The 20,370-nt window shown below is 46.3% G+C and overlaps 1 protein-coding gene across 4 annotated transcripts in view; it reads left to right on the top strand.

Annotated features, from left to right (window-relative positions):
• APLP2 (amyloid beta precursor like protein 2) overlaps window positions 1-14,814 on the top strand; it is a 72,534-nt gene extending 57,720 nt beyond the window's left edge. Inside the window, exons 11-18 of one of the 4 annotated variants that reach the window (XM_003910967.3) lie at window positions 113-241; window positions 3,729-3,828; window positions 5,671-5,823; window positions 7,305-7,340; window positions 10,433-10,518; window positions 11,530-11,604; window positions 11,951-12,106; window positions 13,381-14,814. In XM_003910967.3, coding sequence (XP_003911016.1) covers window positions 113-241; window positions 3,729-3,828; window positions 5,671-5,823; window positions 7,305-7,340; window positions 10,433-10,518; window positions 11,530-11,604; window positions 11,951-12,106; window positions 13,381-13,482 — 837 coding nt within the window. In that variant the 3' untranslated portion in view covers window positions 13,483-14,814. The remainder of the gene's footprint in view (window positions 1-112; window positions 242-3,728; window positions 3,829-5,670; window positions 5,824-7,304; window positions 7,341-10,432; window positions 10,519-11,529; window positions 11,605-11,950; window positions 12,107-13,380) is intronic. The other 3 variants (XM_009187669.3, XM_003910965.4, XM_003910966.4) reach the window with 3 other exon arrangements.
• The last annotated feature ends 5,556 nt before the right edge of the window (window positions 14,815-20,370 follow it).

Here is a 20,370-nt window from a genome sequence, read left to right as displayed (position 1 = left end):
CTTGTGCCTAGCTGAGCTTTACATTCTTAAGTGAACTTTTTAAGCTTTTGTTTTCCTGCCTATTTTCATTTCTCTAGTCTCTGGATATTAAAACAACTGTTCTCTCTTGCAGCCTCATCGCATTCTCCAGGCCTTACGGCGTTATGTCCGTGCTGAAAACAAAGATCGCCTGCATACCATCCGTCATTATCAGCATGTGTTGGCTGTTGACCCAGAAAAGGCGGCCCAGATGAAATCCCAGGTACAGTAGATGTAGTAGAAATTGTTGCTGTGAGGGCATTTCCAGTGGGGAACATAATGCCTTGACTAATGGTTGAACAGCACTACTGGTTGAACAGGACTGCTAGTTGTACTTGTTATTAGTCCTTAGAAAATGATTTTTGATTTCCGAAGACATTGGGTACATGAGCTGGTTTTTGCAAGGGTACTATTTTTAAAACATCTTTTTTTATACTTTTTTATATTAACTACTTTGTACTTAAACAATTTCTGATTTTTTTATATCATTTATTTCTGATTTAAATATTGCCAGAACCAGTATTCAAGATCCTTTTCTAGGTACATTTATCAAGCAGATCTTAAAAATTGGTCTCTTGTTTTGTGCAGTATAGTTTTTGTTTAGACAGACACTTTTACATTCCTAGGTTTTGTCCAGCTTTACTTTCATCTATAGAGGTTTGTTTCTGGTTCCTATTTCTCATATTGGTGTTGTTCATATGTTAACTTGAGTTTTACTTTCTTGTGTTCATAAAAATGAACTTGCCTACCAGACTGCTAGCTTCCGTGTAAACAGGAAGTCTCGTAGCCCATCCCGTTAGTTTTCCTAGAGGGCCTTATGGTAACAACGCTGATCTTATTTCATTTCCTCTCATATTGTAAATACAGTGCTGTGCCGATTGTGAGTGCCAGGGTACGTGGGCTCACTCACTGCACGGGTGCTGGCCTGTCAGTCCAGAAACCCTCCATCCCCACAGTTGCTGTGTGTGTGAAGATGAAAAGATAACGTGCCTAGAGGCCTTTGGGGTGTTGGAGCTGAGCTGCTCCGTTTGTGGAGCTGGGGTCTGTCTGAGTGCCAGATGCCACACTAGCATTCAGTGCTGCCGGGCTGACTCCCCTGAGTGCCCTTGAGCAGCTCACACGCTAGTGTAGAGAGAGTGAAGAGCAGGTGTATTGTGGGTTTGTTTGTTTGTTTTTTGAGATGGAATCCCACTCTATCACTCAGGCTGGACTGCAGTGGCGCCATCTCAGCTCACTGCAACCTCTGCCTCCCGGGTTCAAACAATTCTCTTGCTTCAGCCTCCCGAGTAGCTGGGATTACAGGCGCCCGCCATAACGCCTGGTTAATTTTTGTGGTTTCAGTAGAGACGGGGTTTCACCATATTGACCAGGCTGGTCTTGAACTCCTGGCACCTCAGGTAATCCGCCCACCTCAGCCTCCCAAAGTTCTAGGATTCCAGGCGTGAGCCACTCCCCCCAAGCCCAGAGCAGGTGTTCTTAGATATATAGAGTTCACTTCAGAAGCTGGTTGTTTTGGGGAATAAAAGAGCTCAGGCTTTTAAAGAGTGGGAAGAAAGTGGAAAGGGGCTGGGCTGGAGACCCTAAGAGGCATCTGGTGTGGGCCTGGAGCTCAAGGCTTTGCTTCACGCTGGATGCAGCAGAAGAAGAGAAAGTCTAAGAGGCCTGGATGGAAAATGCATGCATCTTGACAGGGCTTAGACTTTTGGGGTCTACTTGATTTTTGAAAAGACTTAATCACTTTCCAAACTTCCTGTTTTAAAATTAAATTATTGTGTGTATTTTAGCCAGTTTTGTGAGAGAGTAGAAGGGAAGGAGAGATTTTGATCAGTGTAGTAAATAGAGAATTCTTGCAAGTGAGATCAAGCTTCCACACCAAGTAATGTGGGAAGTAGAGCCCTCCCATCTTAAAACACCTTTGGGGAGAAAACCCAGCTCTCCTGTCTGCTACTTACTGTCTGCTCTTAGCTGTAATTCTGGCAAAGCTTACCTTGTGCCTTGTTCCCTATTCTGTTATCTAAACATTAGAAAAATTTGCAGATGTTCAGCCTGTTGTAACTTGTGCCATATCTACTTGTCTGGATGTGAGTGAGATGGTGCTTTTACCCCTATACTATAGCCAGTGGTTTGCTGTAGAGACACTGATTTCCAGTCTCCCACCCTGTGGTTCTTGTCCTCTGTGAGTGTATGAACCATCCGCTCTCACACGGCTCCCTGTTCCTCTGGGGAGGTGTAGCAGGACAACGCTTGCTGAACCTGTGGGTGTTGCATTTTGGCTCCATTTGCATTTTTTCTTCAAGGCACTCTTGTGCTTTCCTTGATTGACAGAATGGCACATGCAAAATTAAATTGCTTTCATCCTTGCTTTAAAAGGTCAGAGAGATGTCAGTCTACAATAAAAGCATCTTTCCACTTAGCTTTTTTTCTCATGTTGACCCTTCATGTTAATGGCTTCAAGCCCATGTGATTAATCCATTGGTTTCCAGTGCCCTCTTTAGGAAAAGCTTGGTAATTGCAGGTCTAACCAGGCAGGGATGACTTTGCTTTTTAAGCTTATGGGAGCTACAGCAACACACCTCGCCGTGTCATTGGGGTGGATGCTAGCCTGAGTCACCTTTCACTTCCATCCTGAAAAGCTGTAAAAATAGTGACCACTTCTAATGGCTTTTTTTTTTTTTTTTAAATGAATAACCTTAGAACTTTTGCATTCGGAAAAGGCAGTGAGCTGTGGTGGATGAGTCTTCCTGTATCACCCCCTTAAAATCAGGTTTATTTATTCCTCAGCATGAGTTTTTTAAAAAGTAACAATTTAGTTAAATGGGAATAAACTAATTCTTTATTTACCACAATAATCATTTAAGCAATTGCTTCACTAAGCAAAATCCATAATGGTTCTCTGTGTCGCCAAGTCTACTTTTCAGCCAGTAATTTCAGTCTTTTTTAATCCCATCTAATCTGACCAGTGGTAGAAATCGACTGACTCTTTTCTTTCACTCAGCAAAACCTTACTGAACGTTCAGCATTGTACAAGTCAGGGCTCTTTTTTTTTTTTTTTTTTTTTTTAAACTCAATATGATTAGTATTAAGTGCCTCGAATGAAAATCCAGTAGCTAGTGGCCATTTTTTAATAAATTGTCTCTTAACTTGGAGCATTCTCTTTAGATAAATTCTCACATCAGCTGGGGGAATTATACAGTTTGAACACTTTTTTTTTTTTTTTTTGAGACAGGATCTTGCTCTGTTGCCTAGGTTGGAGTGCAGTAGCACAGTCATAGCTCACTGTAGCCTAAACCTCCTGGGCTCCAGTGATCCTCCAGCCTTAGCCTCCCAAGTAGCTGTGACTACAGGCACACAGTACTATGCCTGGCTAATTTTTGTATTTTTTGGTAGAGGCAGGGTTTCATCATGTTGGCCAGGCTGGTCTCAAACTCCTTGGCTCAAGTGATCCTCCTGTCTCACCCTCCCAAAGTGCTAGAATTACAGGTGTGAGCCACCACGCCCAGGCCGAACATGTTCTTATACTTTAGCAGTCAGTAAATATGGCGTGAGGAGTAATACATTTCCCCTGACCAGTTGCTTTGCTCTAGACTCTGTAGAGAATATACTTTGTAAAGTGGTTTTTCCAGAAGTTGTGTCGATGTTCCAGCTGCAAATTCCTTCCTGGCCTAGTTGTTTTCAATCACAACACCTCTCCACCGTAACTCTGCTTCCAGGTGATGACACATCTCCACGTGATTGAAGAAAGAAGGAACCAAAGCCTCTCTCTGCTCTACAAAGTACCTTATGTAGCCCAAGAAATTCAAGAGGAAATTGGTGGGTACCAGCTGTTTGTGTCAAGGTCATCTGGGACTTCTTGCAGAGGCTCAGGAGTGAAAGCTAGGCAAGAGTAGAGAGATATGAGCAAGCAAGGCGTGTGAAGTGGGGCATTAGCACACCCTGGCTTCAGAAGCCTAGAATCCACTGGAGCTTACATGGCAAGGTGAAGGAGGAACCAAGGACAGATGCATTGGCTGTGAGCCACGGAGCCTTGGGTTTCACTGACCTTCACTCCGTTAGCGGAAGAATATCTGGGGTATGAAATTGCAAGAGACTAGGAGATTTCCTGTTACCATTTTCCTCCTTAATTCTGATTATTCCAGGCACCTGATTTTATATAATTCTCACCTCCTCTTCCTCTCCCAGTCTTTATCTTCTTCATTTATTCAACAAGTTTTATTGTGTCTGCTGTGTGTCACAGAGTAAAATGGTCCACAAGCAGATAGTACCTGCCGGAGTTCATGTGACGATAGGAGAAAAACAGACAGTAAAACAAGAAAATAAATGTCAGGTGGTGATAAGTGCTGTGCAGAGTTAAAACTCGGGCACAGTGGTAGAGAGCGGCCAGTCGGGGCTGCTGGCTCTGGGGACGGTGGCCTGAGATCCGAATGGTAAGATCACAGTGGGAGGGCACGTTGGTAGCAGAGTGAGCGGCAGCTACAAAGGCCCCAGGTGGAAGTCAGGCATCACATTTAAGTAGATCAGTGTGGCTACCACATAGCAAAGGGGATGCGGCCAAAGTATGCAGGGACCAGATCGGGAAGAAATTTCAGCAAAATCAGGGAGTTTGGTTTTTATTTTTGGATAATGGGAAGCCGTTAGAGGATTTTCAGCTAGGGAGAGACTAGATCTGGATTATGAATTTTTAAAAGCTCACTTGGCTGCTTTGTGTATAGTCGATTAAAATTAGAAACCAGCCAGGAAGCGATTTTAGAAATCCAGGAGAGCACTGTTGGGAGTATGCACTGAAGGGGTGATGGGGTAGGAGAAGGAGCGCCCCAGGGACAGCTGGGGACGGTCTCTAGGATGTGTTCTGGGGGCAGTGTGTGGGGCTGCGCCCAGGGCTGCGTGTGCGGTTGGGGGAGCAGCATCAAGAATTGCACTTAGGGTTCCACTGTGGGCAGCTCGGGGATGGTGGTACCATGGCCAACTGAGGTGGAGAAGGAAATCCGGAGCTCTCTTGATACATGTTAAGATAGAAATTTCTGTTGGGTGTTATGTGGAGATCTAAGTAGGATTTAGGTGAGGCAGAGGTCAAGCAGTAGGTCCAGGCTTCAGGCCTGGGAGTCATGGTATGTGGTCAGTATTTAAAACTGGCATCAGGGAGAAGTAGGTCAGAGGGTGTGAAGCGGTAGTTGTAGTTACGTGGGGTGGATACGTCTAGAGATGGGATGGACAGCGTGAGGACTGTAGTTATATATATAATACTGTACTATATACTAAAAATTTGTCGAGAGTAGATTTGGGGTATTCTTATTTTTAAAAAAAGTAACTCTGGAAGGTGATGCGTGTGTTTGCTTGACTACGGAAATCATTTCACGGTGTATATGTATATCAAATCATTATATCGTATACCTTAAATATGTACCGTTTTTAAAACCCCCAAAATCTGTGGTGTTGTGGATACCACTTAACTGGAGTGTGGAGGTAGAGGCAGGGGTGCGTGGGACGACGCCCTGGGGTCCCTGGTGCTGGGGCTCTGTGGTGCCACAGCATCAGGGAAGGTGTTTCAGGCAGGAGCTGGGAGCCACAGTGGGTCCTGGAGCTCTAGAGCATCCTGTGCCTGGACACCAGGCCCTTCTGAAGCCTGCTCTCTGTCCCCTGCCCTGTCTTCATCAGATGAGCTCCTTCAAGAGCAGCGTGCAGATGTGGACCAGTTCACTGCCTCCATCTCAGAGACCCCTGTGGACGTCCGGGTGAGCTCTGAGGAGAGTGAGGAGATCCCGCCGTTCCACCCCTTCCACCCCTTCCCAGCCTTACCTGAGAATGAAGGTGTGTATGGGCGACGGTGCCACTTCTGGGCAGCAGGGGGAGGACAAAATGAGAGAATTAAAGTCAATGTTTTGAAAACCAAATTGAGTTGGGAGATGGTGTTCCTGTGAGAGTCAGGAGAAGGGAGACCGGATTCATTGAACACCTACTGTGTGCAAGGACCCTGCTAGATGCTTTCAAATCATTGGTGTCAATGTCACCATGAAGTTAAGACCAATTCTCCTATTTCAAGATGGGTGGCTTCAAACCCCCACTTCTTCCAACTTGTGCACTTCTTACATGTGGGAGGCACTTGGCAGTTGAAACAGCACCTTCCTGTTAGGCTGTTACCTTTGCGCAGCTGTCTTGGGAGGTAGGTGCCGGAGAGGCTGAGGAGGTGACAGGGCTGGTGCAGGGTCATATCTCTGACATGAGGTGGGGTAAGAAGGTGTTCCTCTGGCTCCTAGGCAGACATTCTTCCCTCTATTCCCCTGCTGGTTCTCAGTGTCTAAGAGGATCTCTAAAAGCTGTGAGCCTGCTTCAGAAATAAACAAGTTGCCGAGCCCAGTGCCCTGAGAGTAGTCCCTCTCGTCAGTTCTGTTTGTTGCTGTTGCTGCTGATAGGGTAATGTTAAGAATGGCCCACAGCTATGCCATAGTCCTTGTTATATGCCTGGGTTAGCTAAGCATCTCAGCGGATGCTCTCCATCCTCACAGTAACCCTCGCAGGTGGGTAGTCGAGTGTCCCCAGGTGGGGATTCTGAGGTGTAAAGAGGTTAAGTAACTTGCCCAAGGTCATGTAGCTTGTAAGGGGAGAGTCAGGAGTTGAACCCAAGCCAGTCTGGTCCTGCAGTCACAGACCTGACGGGATATAGCATGGAACAGAGGCCTCAGGAAGGCATCAAATTGGGAGTGGGGGGATGGAGGTACATCCATGTTAGCCTTCAGACCTTAACAGAAATGCCTTCTGGTTATCGCAGAGCAGTTGACTCTTCAGAAATAAAACGGGATCTGAGGAAGTGGCAGATAGATGAAGAGCACCGTGCCATTCCCAGATCTCCGTGGGTTTGTTGGGTGGCCATGCTTAGAAAACTTCTTATGTGCTTATTGGGGGTGGGGGCAGCTTGGATATACCTGAGCTAGAACCTTACCTCCCTGTCAGCAAACCACAACCAACACTGACTTCAATTTTTGCTTTTTTCTAAGAAAAATATTTATGTGGGCTAAGCTAAATAGTGCAGGCATCTCCCAAAGTTTCCCTAAAAAGGCCCAAGACAGACCTACTTTTTTCTCTCTTATCAAGGATACTCTCCAGTGATTTGCTGTGGCTTCTACTGCTGGTTTGTTTATGGGGTAGTTCAGGCATAGTGTTTTTAAGGAGGAATACTTTTTGTTCACTTTATAGAGAAATTCTAAGATAGAAATTTTAAAAGAAGCCATTTTCTTTCTTAATCTCCTTTTGTGCTGTTTTATTTTGTTTTTTATTGTTTTCCTTTCTGCTAGACACTCAGCCGGAGTTGTACCACCCAATGAAAAAAGGTTGGTTTGTCCAAGATGTTCCCTTTAAGACCTTCATTCCTCTCCACTCCCCAGTGTGTCTGAAGCTTCATGTTCTGTTTCATGCCATCACCTGGCTTTCCCCACCTCATTTCTTCCGGCGCGGCTGTGAGTGGAGTCAGAGCAGCGCCGCCTCCATGTTGCTAACAAGCTGACCTGACTCCAGCACTCTGAGGCCAGTTTCCGTGGCGTTGGTTACCGCGTGGTCATGCCAAGCTTTCCCTCTGGGATGTCAGAGAATGCACAGCAGCCAAAATAGATTTCATGACCCTTTTAATCTGGGTAGATTTTTAGAAGTATTTCCCACTTAGGTTGATTGTGAACCGCTGTATCTGTGTACATATGCCTTATTTACAGTAAGGTGGAGAGTCTTTCTCTTTTCCCTCTTTTTCTCTGCAATTCCCATTTACGTCTTTTCTTTTTGGCTCTCCTTGCCTTTTGTCTGTGCCAGCTGTCTCATGTCCCCTGAGTTGTAGCCTTCCTCAGAACATCAGAGGCTGATGGATCAAACACGTGGAGACAGCCCAGCTCACTGTACTGAGTCTCCAGTTTTCAAAAACCGTTCACGCTCCATAAAGCACTATGGGGAATGCTTTGCATACTTGATCTGAGTCCACTGAACGTCCCTGTAGGATGGGTAGTGTTTTTAGCTCTACTTTCTATATTACATAATTGAAGTTTCTGAGATGACATGACTTGCTCTAAGAAGTGGAGGAACCAGGATTTGAACCCAGTTCTCTGTCCTCCAAGCCCACGTGATTTTATTACCTAAGCTGTTGGTGTCACGGGATCCCCCAGGTGGGTGGGCGGCCCAGTCATTGTGAATCATTTCAACATTTCTTGTTCATAATGTGTTGTATGAGCCCGCCCTTGGCTTTGGCAGACTTCTTATGGATGGGCCAAATGGAGTTGCCTGGCTAAGAAGCTGGTGTTCTGCTTCATGCCACAGGTTGTTCTCAGAACACAAAAGTGTGATTTGAATCTTCTGAAAATGACTTACGCATAGATGCTTTATTTTATTCTACTTGGATATCCCTATTCTTGGGGATGACTGTGCCGAATTCCTTTTAACAGCATAACTGAGATGTTGAGAAAGATGAGTTTTCTAGAAGTTTAACAGGCTTTTGCCTTTATACTTAACTGTTATGAGTTGGGACAATTTAAACATTAACTTTGGCATCTTGAAGTCACTTGTTTATGTGTTTTTTTAAAGAAACATGGGGGCTATACCACCAAAAATGTATTATAACAGTCTGGACTGGCGGTAGGTTTTTTTTAAAATTTTTTTTTGAGATGGGGTCTTCCTCTCGCCCAGGCTGGAGTGCAGTGGTGCAGTCTTGGCTCACTGCAACCTCCTTCTCTGGGGCTCAAGCAGTCTTCCTACCTCAGCCTCCCAAGTAGGTGGGGTGACAGGTGCATGCCACCACCCTCAGCTAGTTGTTTTGTTTGTTTATTTTTGTATTTTTAGTAGAGATGGGGTTTTGCCATGTTGCCCAGGTTGGTCTCCAACTCCTGGACTCAAGTGATCCTCCCGCGTTGGCCTCCCAAAATGCTGGGATTATAGGCATGAGCCACTGTGTCCAGCGACAGTAGGCCTTTAGTTGGCTTAGTGCCACATTGCTTTTTGAATAAAATCCTGCCATGTGACCTTTAAAATTCTGCGAGAGAGAAACATGGAAGGAGCTCAGAATTACAATTGATTGGGCTTGGTCATGAGCATCCTTGCTGAGGCAATATCCTTCCAGATCCCTCTTTCTCAAATAGTTGGAGTGCAGTATTGCTATTTCATGGGCATTTTGAGACGAAAGCTGGCTCTGATTTAACTAGAATCAAGTCGTGGACGTCTTTAAAGTTGAAGCTTTAGAAAAATTGCATTGTTTTTGACTGCATTGCGTTAGCTAGCCTCCAAGTTCAGCAACTGGGGAAGCTGTTACAAATTGCTATGTGTTAAGAACGAGTCTAGTTGTGAGGCAGAAGCTCTGCTGTGGCTGTGCCTTGGGCCATTACCTGCCTTTGACGAGCCCAGGGACAGCAGTGCTTTGCGTGTCCTCATGTTGAAATCTCACTTGCAGGTAGTTACCTTAGAATGCCAGGTATGCTGTCAGGTTGATCTAGTTATAAAAGGCTCATATCACAGACATTTATGTTGAACTGTATTTTATTCTTACGATAGCTAGAAATCACATGCTTTGGAACTAAAAATAGAGGACTGCCTCTCACGTTCCCTCCCTGGGTCTGCTGCATCGTCGTGCTGCGTATTTGGATACTGTCCTTTGGAGCGCCACACATGAGTGATGTTGCTCAGGCAGTGTCTGACCTTGGCAAGAAGAGAGTTGCTATTCTTGCAGCTCCATTTAGAGAAAGGGGCCTTCCATGCTGATACTAGAATTCGCCCTATAGATGGAATGCTTCCTTCCTGTTTATCTTCTAATAGCCACTTAGGATATGAGCATCGAGGTTCCCGGCCCTGAGAGGGATTCAGCTGATGGGAGATGCAAGAAGAAATCCATAATGACAAACTGTGATTATAAATGCCATCACCTGGGAACCTCCCCAGGACCAACTGAAACTCTAAGGAAAAATAAGAGTTTAGGTTGGGGAGGGTATTTGAGGCAGAATGAATTCCCTGTGGGTTCACCTACTATGTCCAAGGCAAACGTGCAGGTTATTGTGAGGATGGGTGCTGTGGCAGCCGGATGTGGGTAGTAGGTACTCAGTAATTTCTCCTATAATGGTGTTGTGTGTTTCCCATGCTAGGATGCCTCTGGGCTCCACTTCTATGTATCTTACAATAAACATTTTCTCTGAAGGCTTGCATTTCATTTTCCCAAGTTGGAGACAAGTAAGCACTCCGTCCTCCTCCATTAAACCCATCAGTCTCTGCAAATGCCTGTCTCATTCATCTTTAGAGAGCACAGGGCACCCTCAGACATGTGAACGCGGTGGCAGATGAGTTGTGGGGGGAGGTGCATGGGAGGGGCTCACTGGCCCTCAGGAGGGAGTTTGCTGCTTCTGTGCAATGGGTGTGAGATGGGCCGTCCTTGGGAACTCAGCCGTGATCTCTCTCCACACAGGATCTGGAGTGGGAGAGCAGGATGGGGGACTGATCGGTGCTGAAGAGAAAGTGATTAACAGTAAGAATAAAGTGGATGAAAACATGGTGAGCCTGTTCTTTCTTCTGCCCAACATGCTTTACTTTTGAGACTCATTAGAGTGAGTGACCTGATGTCAGATGCTTCCAGGTGCACGTCTGTGTTCATTTTCCACACAGTAGAAGGTTGGAGGGCTCCAGCGACTCCCACAGACTGGCTGTGGTGTTTAGCATCTGGGTATGAAAAGGATTAAAGAGCCCTTTTCAGCAGTAGCTCATCTCTTGTATAGAGTAGGAAAATATATTTACAACTAAAGATAAGAATAACCTGTTAGAGGCCATTTTCAAGTGAGTTGAGTTAATACTTGGATTAGTGTTGGGTTTTGTTCTTACACTGCCTTAGGTTTATACCCCCTTTTATTCACCTAGTATTTTCTATCATTTATAGTTCTGGATTATCCTCAACTGAGTTTGATAGTTAAATGTGGCTTTTTTTTTTTTTTTTTTTGAGATGGGAGTCTTGCTCTGTCACCTAGGCTGGAGTGCAGTGGCGTGATCTCGGCTCACTGCAGCTCCGCCTTCCGGGTCCACGCCATTCTCCTGCCTCAGCCTCCCAAGTAGCTGGGACTACAGGCACCCGCCACCACGCCCGGCTAATTTTTTGTATTTTTAGTAGAGACAGGGTTTCACCATGTTAGCCAGGATGGTCTCGATCTCCTGACCTCGTGATCCGCCCGCCTCAGCCTCCCAAAGTGCTGGGGTTACAGGCGTGAGCCACCGCGCCCAGCCTAATTGTGGCTTTTTGGCAATCTGTTCTGAAATACATCTCCATACGGTTACTTGAAGGAAAACGCATATAGGACCAGCTGCCATAATATAGTCTTCCCTCCATACCTGCCCCTTCATTAGGGGTTTGGGGAGTGGATTTGGAAGGCTGTGACAGAACTGGTTGGTTAATGGGGGTCCCACAGGTACCTGCTTCCTTCCATCAAGCAGCAGGTAGCAGAGGAAGGAGGTAGCAAATACCAAACTCCCCGTTCACCCAGTTGCTCACTGCCGACATTCTCATGACTGTTTCAGGTCATTGACGAGACTCTGGATGTTAAGGAAATGATTTTCAATGCCGAGAGAGTTGGAGGCCTTGAGGAAGAGCGGGTACGTGCTTAGCTCCAAAACCTAAGGTTTCCTGTCAGTCTTAGGTGTTTCTCCTCTGGACCTTCTCAGTTCAAGTAGAAAGCAGGAGAGATGCCTGAGCTAATAAGGGTCCCTCATCCCCAGCTTCCCATACTTTTGGATAAGAAAGCTAAAATTAAAATCTCCATGGAGATTGGGAAGAGTGGGCGTTCTCCACATACGGGTGGTTCCCTGCAAAGCAGGATCTTGGTGCTACTTTGGGTTTTAGGGGCTCACCCTTCCAGGAGCGTGGCCCTCAGTGAGTTACTTGCCTCTCGGCTTCCAGATGGTCACTGAGACTTTGTTCCACATCTGCTTTGTTACGTAGGAATCCGTGGGCCCACTGCGGGAGGACTTCAGTCTGAGTAGTAGTGCCCTCATTGGCCTGCTGGTCATCGCAGTGGCCATTGCCACAGTCATCGTCATCAGCCTGGTGATGCTGAGGAAGAGGCAGTATGGCACCATAAGCCACGGGATCGTGGAGGTGAGGAGCTGGGCTGCTGAGGGCCTGCTCTGCACTGTGGGCTGGGTGGGGGTGGGAACCTGTGGAATTAATAAGCATCTTTACTCCTCGAGTACTGGACATGCTGCTGTCATCAGTTCAGTTACTCACTGGATTCCTTGCTCATGTGTTTGGAAATCAGCCCCTGCCACAAGGGACTGTTGCCAAATTTCAACATTAGTTTGGGCTTTGGCTATGAATGTCAGAAAGTTGTGTGAACATTTTATGCTACAGAGGGTGAAAACTCTTTTCTCAGATTATTTCCTTAGTGTTCCTTTTTCCAGGTATGTGTTTTTTTAAATGGGGGGAGGGAGCAACAGGAAATTTACAAAGTGCTGAAGCCGACTGTTTCTGTTCTGTCTTCTGCTGGTTACTGAACTTCTCTTGCCACTCATTCCTTAGTGAATAGCGGCAATGTCCAGAGTCCCTTGATCCTTAAATATAAATACAGTAAGGACCTTAGTGAGCCCTGGGAAATTAGTGCAGATTCTGGTCTTAGTTATTTGTGGTTTTTTGTTTGTTTTTTGTTTTGGTTTTTTGGAGACAGAGTCTCGCTCTGTTGCCCAGGCTGGAGTGCACTGGTGTGATCTCAGCGCACTGCAGCCTCTGTCTCCCGGGTTCAAGTGATTCTTGTGCCTCAGCCTTCTGCCTAGCTGAGACTACAGGTGCATGCCACCATGCCCAGCTAGTTTTTGTATTTTTAGTAGAGATAGGATTTCCCCATATTGACCGGGGTGGTCTCAAACTCCTGACTTCAAGTGATCCACCTGCCTCAGCCTCCCAAAGTGCTGGGATTACAAGCATGAGCTACTGTACCTGGCCAGTTATTTGGTTTTATCTCTTGCTGGAGACTGGCCTAGCTGTAGAATTTCAGAGTTGAAAAAGACCAGAGATCCCCTGGTCCCACTGTCTGCGTGCTAGCCTACTGCTGAGTGGCTTGCCTTGGCTGGCCCAGGTAGTAAGCAGTGGCGCGGAGCCTTGCTTGTTACCATGGTGCTAGGACATCCAGTTGACTGGCATCTTCTGTGAGGGCTAAGCTTTCAGGGCTCTCGTTTCGAAAGCATTGCCTCTTTGATCCCCTTATTTTCTTTCTCCTGTGTTTTACCACCGGTTCTCATGTGCCCTGTCCTGTGGGAACGGGCTGCTGGCTGCATTTGGTCCTCAGGGGATCGTGCAGCAAATGGCTCAGGTCTCCCAACGCCCTGTGCAGGTCTCTTCCCAGACACCGCAATGACCCTCAGGTTTTGTTCTTCCAGGTTGATCCAATGCTCACCCCAGAAGAGCGTCACCTGAACAAGATGCAGAACCATGGCTATGAGAACCCTACCTACAAATACCTGGAGCAGATGCAGATTTAGGTGGCAGGGAGCACGGCAGCCCTGGCGGAGGGGTGCAGGCAGGCCAGAAGATCCCACGATTCCGATCGACTGCCGACCAGCGGCTGCTGCCAGGGGCTGCGTCTGACATCCTGACCTCCTGGACTGTAGGACTATATAAAGTACTACTGTAGAACTGCAATTTCCATTCTTTTAAATGGGTGAAAATGTTAATATAACAATATATGATATATAAACCTTAAAAGAAAAAAATGATCTATTGCAGATATTTGATGTAGTTTTCTTTTTTAAATTAATCAGAAACCCCACTTCGATTGTATTGTCTGACACATGCTGTCAATGTATAATAAACGGGAAATGTCGATTTTCAATAATAGACTTATATGCAGGCTGTCGTTCCAGTTACGTTGTGTAAGTCAACTCTTCAGGCTCATTCACTCTCCTGGCTTTTATTTAAAGAAAAAAAAAGGCAGTATTCCCTTTTTAAATGAGCTTTCAGGAAGTTGCTGAGAAATGGGGTGGAATAGGGAACTGTAATGGCCACTGAAGCACGTGAGGATACCCTTGCAAAATGATGTGAAAGGACCAGTTTCTTGAAGTCCAGTGTTTCCACGGCTGGATACCTTTGTGTCCAAAGTCCCGTCACCAAGGACATTAAAGACATTTCATTCCAGCATCTTCTAGAGAGCTTGGTGTGTACAGATGAGGGTGTCCACTGCTGCTTTCCTTCAGAATCCAGTGCTTCCACAGAGATTAGCCTGTAGCTTGTATTTGACATTCTTCGCTGTCTGTTGTTTACCTACCGTAGCTTTTTACTGTTCACTTCCCCTTCCAACTGTCCAGATGTGCAGGCCCCTCCTCTCTGGACTTTCTCCAAAGGCACTGACCCTCGGCCTCCACTTTGTCCCCTCACCTCCACCCCTCCTGTCACCGACCCTGTGACGTTCACTCAGAGAAGACCACACCAAGGAGGCGGCCGCTGGCCCAGGAGAGAACACAGGGAGGTTTGTTTGTGTGAAAGGAAAGTAGTCCAGGCTGTCCCTGAAACTGAGTCTGTGGACACTGTGGAGCGCTTTGAACAATTGTGTTTTCTTCACGAGTCTCTGTAATGCTTGTACAGTTGGTGTTGATGCCCACAGCTTCTGCTTTTGCTTTTTCTTTTAAATCTGAAGGTTCTGGTAACCTGTGGTGTATTTTTATTTTTCTGTGACTTTTCCTTTTTCCTCCTCTTTGACCCTATTCATGTCTCTACCCACTATGCACAGATTAAACTTCACCTACAAACTCCTTAATATGATCTGTGGAGAATGTACACAGTTTAAACACATCAATAAATCCTTTAACTTCCACCGAGACTGCTTGTTTCATTGACCACGGCATTGATCTGTGTGATGCTTCTGCCGCCTGCCTCCAGGAGGGTGAGACCTTCCTTCCACGAAGGACCCCAGCTGTACCTCGCAGACAGAAATATGTCTACTCAAGCCTTGACTCTAGGGTTCCAATGCCATTTTGCATTTAGAAAACAAAGTAGAGGGAATGTCTGCATAGAGCATTTGTCTGGCAAAGTTTAGGCTACTGATATTTGTTAATATGAGACTTCTTAATGCTACTGGAAACGAGTAGGGCCTGTGGCTGAATTTTCAGAGAAATGCTTGTAGCTTCCATTTGCTTAAATAACCTGACACGGGGAGGCCCTATCCCCTCATTGATGGGGGTGTTCGGTTTGTTGCCTTGACAACTGCTTAGAGGGCTGTCTGCCTGGGGCCAGTTTTATCTACTGAGCTAAGATTTTTTTAATGCCCAGCTACAGGGAAGAGGGTCAATTCAGGGGTAAATCTCAGTCCCTACCCTAGTTTAATGCCAGTTTAAATATATGGAGTAATTATCAAGGTAATGTCATATATACTTGTGTGTAGATGTACATGTGTGTACATACATGACGAATCTTCCCTGGGATACTGGACTCGGGAGTGTTTTATGAGCCAGGAAGCATCTTGTGAGCCAGGTGAATAGGCTGGGTCTTTATAGTGGTTGCCACTTCCCCATCAGCCTCTCCCTTCTGCCTGCATTGGTCACTGAAGTTGCTGCCAGGAAAGCCCTGAAGAAGAGGGAACTTTTTTGTTTTTCAAAACCAGTTTCTGCTGGAGTGCTCTGAAGAGCGTTATCACCCGCCCCTCTGCAGTATCAGCTGGAAACTGATCTCAGGGTCATTCTGATTTCAAAGCTAACAGACCAGCTTCATTCAGACTACCTGCCATGTGCTAGCTGCCTCCAAGTCAGGGCCGCGTTTTTGTCTTTTTTTTTTTTTTTTTTTTTGAGACACTCTGTTGCCCAGGCTGGAGTGCAGGGGCACGATCTCGGCTCACTGCAACCTCTGCCTACCAGGTTCAAGCAATTCTGTCTCAGCCTCCAGAGTAGCTAGGACTACAGGTGTGCACCACCGTGCCCGGCTAATTTTTTGTATTTTTAGTAGAGACAGGGTTTCACCATGTTGGCCAGGCTGGTCTCAAATTTGTGACCTCCTGATCCACTCGCCTTGGCCTCCCAAAGTGCTGGGATTACAGGCGTGAGCCACACCGTCCAGCTCCATTTAGTCTTAACCTTTTGATGCATTCCCCTCTTCCAGAAGAGACGCTGAGGTCTTCCACGGAGCAGTAAGGGGTGGAGCAGAGATGCAAACCCGGCTCGGTGGGAGTTCTCCTTTATTCAATGTACTTCAGTCCTGGGGAGGCGGGGGCGGGGGCATCGCAGCCGATACCCATCCAGCTGCTCAGCTCTCTTACCTGTTACCCACTTTCCTGTTGCTGATGGGTTAGAGAGGAGTTTGGGGCTGGTGAAACTGCAGTGGTTTCTATTTGCACGTTCATTACCCAAATGGGGTCATTGCAGAGACAGGGTTAGCTGAGAACTGGGGAGGCCTGAGAGATGACGTGGAAATGAATGAGAGGCAGGGCTGCCAGGCAGCCTCACCCTAGGCTGGCTCCACTCTGCTCCCTGGTGGCTCACCTACCTCCCGGGAACTGAGAGAAGCTCATCTCCTGGTTTCTGCCTTGGTGACTCAGCCTTGACCTCTGGGGAATGTGGCCCTGCCCACCTTGCGGCCAGCCTCAGGTGCTGACAGCGACAAGTGCGAAGGTCCTTCTACCTACCTGTCTGCTTTCAGTTGCAAATCAGAGCCCGGCAGCTGAGGTTTGAGCCAGGATATCAGATGCCCCAATCTCTGGTTTCTGTTGCTGTGACAACTGACAAAACTCATTAGGAGGTACAGATGAGGGTGTAATGTTTTGGAGAGGCCCAAGGGTCCACTCTCATAGAAGGAGGTGAAAAAGTATTTAAAAAAGGAACATGCTGTCTTGTGGTACTTTGAAGTCATGGACGTAGAATGGATACAGGGAACTGGAAGGGACCTTATGACTCCTGATTATTTCACAGCTGAAACATGGCCACAAGTTCACATGCTGTTAGGGACAGAGCCAAAGGCCACGGTTATGTACAACGGACTCTAAGGCAAAGGGTAAAGTGGTCCTTAAAAGACAAGGAGACGGATGTCAGCTGGTATCTTGCCTGTTACTGCCTGTGGAATAAGGGGAAGTCGTGTCTGTTCTGTCCCCTGTGGGTACATACTTTTGACAGGCAGTAACAACCACGGACTTGGTTAGTGCATTTCCACTGTGGAGCAGCCCAGATACCCAGAGAATGTGACAGGAGACATGAGTTTCCCTCCTCCCCCACCCTCCACCCCGACCCCGCAGAATCTTGAAGTGGATGGGGTATGCCTTTTTTTTTTTTTTTTTTTTTTTTTGAGACGGAGTCTCACTGTCGCCTAGGCTGGAGTGCAGTGGCACAGTCTGGGCTCACTGCAACCTCCACCTCCCAGGTTCAAGCGATTCTCCTGCCTCAGCCTCCTGAGTAGCTGGGACTACAAGCGCATGCCACGACGCCCAGCTAATTTTTTGTATTTTTAGTAGAGATGGAGTTTAACCACGTTAGCCAGGATGGTCTCGATCTCCTGACCTTGTGATCTGCCCGCCTCGGTGTCCCAAAGTACTGGGATTACAGGTGTGAGCCACGGCACCCAGCCAGGGGCATGACATTCTTGAGGAATCTGTCAGAGATCTGTGGTCAAGATACAAGATAACTCAGATCTGATTGAATTTTTTTTTTTTTTTTTTTTGAGATGGAATCTTGCTCTGTCGCCCAAGCTGGAGTGCAGTGACGGCTCACTGCAACCTCAGTCTCCCAGGTTCAAGTGATTCTCGTGCCTCAGCCTCCAGAGTAGCTGGGATTATAGGTGTGCACCAGCACACCCGGCCAATTTTGTATTTTTTAGTAGAGACAAGGTTTCACCATGTTGGCCGGGCTGGTCTGGAACTGCTGACCTCAAGTGATCCACCCACCTCAGCTTTCCAAAGTGCTGGGATTAAGGCGTGAGCCACCATGCCCAGATTGGCTGAACTTAAAATTTTGAAGTCACTGCCTCTTTCTGATTAGTGCAGTACCCTCCATCAATAAAATATTTGGTGTGTGCTATATATACAGTCATTTTAAACTATGTATAGTTATTCTAAAAATTATCTGCATGTATTATAAATAGAAACTTGGAAGGCTTAAAAAAGATGAAATACTTTTTCCAAATTTTATTTAATAACCGTACAAAGCCTTTTGGGTCCAGTCAAATATTGCTAGTTTTAGTGCAAAGTAATTGCTTTCATTCTCTCCTTCTTCTCTCCTAACGGAAGTCCATATTGTTGATTCAGATTCTCTTAGTGTTTACCTACTGTCTTCTTTTTTTTTTCTTGAGACGGAGTTTAGCTCTTGTTGCCCAGGCTGGAGTGCAATGGTGCGATCTTGGCTCACCACAACCTCTGCCTCCCGGGTTCAAGCGATTCTCCTGCCTCAGCCTCCTGAGTAGCTGGGATTATAGGCATGCACCACCACGCCTGGCTAATTTTGTGTTTTTAGTAGAGATGGGGTTTCTCCATGTTGGTCAGGCTGGTCTCGAACTCCCGACCTCAGGTGATCCGCCCGCCTCAGCCTCCCAAAGTGCTGGGATTACAGGTGTGAACCACTGTGCCCGACGCTGTCTTCTATCTTCTCCCAAGGAATGACATTGTATTTAGGCTCCTCTGGACAGTGAAGGTTTCTCAAACTTTCCTTGTTTTGATGATCTTGACAGTTTTGAGGAGCTGTTGGTCAGGTGTTTTGTAGGATGTCCCACTATGGGGTTTTGTCGGTTTTTCTCATGGTAATGCGTGGGTTATGTGTAATTAGGAGGAAGACCACAGAGGTGAGCTGTCCTCCTGTTCCATCAATGGTACACACCGTCAACATGACTTACTGCTGTTGATGTTGACCTTGACCCCTGGCTGAGGTGGTGCTTGTCAGGTTGTCTAAAGTTAATCTTCGCCTCCCCGCACTGTCACACTGCACCATTTGCAACCTGAACTTAAGGGATGGGAGTTATGCTCTCCCATATCTTATTTTTGTAATCGTGTTTTAGTACTTTGAAATAAAGCAATTAGAAAATCTGGTTCGAAGGTCAGTTTGTTACAATACTCTATTTAATGGCTATCAAAACTGAAAGAGCTCTTGATGGTGGTGATAATTTCACAGGTGTAGATACGTGTCAAAACTTACCAGATTGGACTCTTTCAATACATGCAATTATACCTCAATCAAGCTGCTTTTAGTTTTGTTTTTTGGTGTGTGTGTGTGTGTGTGAGACGGAGTTCGATCTGTCGCCCAGGCTGGAGTGCAGTGGCACAATGTTGGCTCACCGCAGCCTCCACCTCCTGGGTTCGAGAGATTCTCCTGCCTCAGCTTCCCACGTGGCTGAGACTACAGGCGCGCACCATCACACCTGGCTAATTTTTGTATTTTTGGTAGAGACGGGGTTTCGTCATGTTGGCCAGGCTGGTCTCAAACTTCTGACCTCAAGTGATCCACTTGCCTCAGCGTATTAAAGTACTGGGACTAGAGGCGTAAGCCATTGCGCCCGGCAAGAAAAAAATAATATTTGTATGTCGTGACCAGAAAAATCTGCATATATTACACTATGAGCGGAGCGACATTAGAAACATCTGTGCTTTCATCCAAACCTCCCATACTCTAAAGGTTGTTTTCTACCTGTTTCTTCAAATCTGTGTATCTTCTAACAGTATTTACTGACAGAAGAATGGATTATAGTGTTACCATATCCTTTTCTGTGTTTTTTGTTTGTTTGTTTGTTTTGAGACGGAGTCTCACTCTGTCACCCAGGCTGGAGTACAGTGGTGCGATCTTGGCTCACTGCAACGCCTGCCTTCCCGGTTCAAGCAATTCTGCCTCAGCCTCCCATGTAGCTGGGACTGCAGGCACCCGCCATCACGCCCGGCTAATTTTTGTATTTTTAGTGGAGACGGGGTTTCACCATATTGGCCAGGCTGGTCTCGAACTCCTGACCTCGTGATCTGCCCGCCTCGGCCTCCCAAAGTGCTGAGATTACAGGCGTGAGCCACTATGCCTGGCCTTCTGTGTATTATTTCAGCCACTGTTACTGTGGCAAGAAAAAGTGATCCCACCATGGTTTATAGCTTTTTGCCTTTAGCATTTAATGAAGAAATCTCAAGCTGTGCATTTATCATTTCTTAATGAAACTTTGTAAATTACTAAATCGAGTATTGCATGACTTTAAGCACTGAAGAGATTGTAGTAGCTTGTCTTCATGGACTGGGCATTTAAATTTTAAGTCTCATTAATCACATTGGCCTCATAATGTTAGTTAATACCTCAAGACCCAACATACATTTAGAGTGAAGAATATCACTATTAATAGTAAGTGTAAATCCATGGTCTTAGTAATTGAAACTTTTTGGGGAATGACTTCTTAGGTGGTAAATGTTTTCAGCTGATGACTGAACTCACAATGTA

Source organism: Papio anubis, chromosome 12, assembly GCF_008728515.1.
Source record: "Papio anubis isolate 15944 chromosome 12, Panubis1.0, whole genome shotgun sequence".
Classification (NCBI taxonomy): Eukaryota; Metazoa; Chordata; class Mammalia; order Primates; family Cercopithecidae; genus Papio; species Papio anubis.
This window is presented reverse-complemented; position numbering and strand designations above follow the sequence as displayed.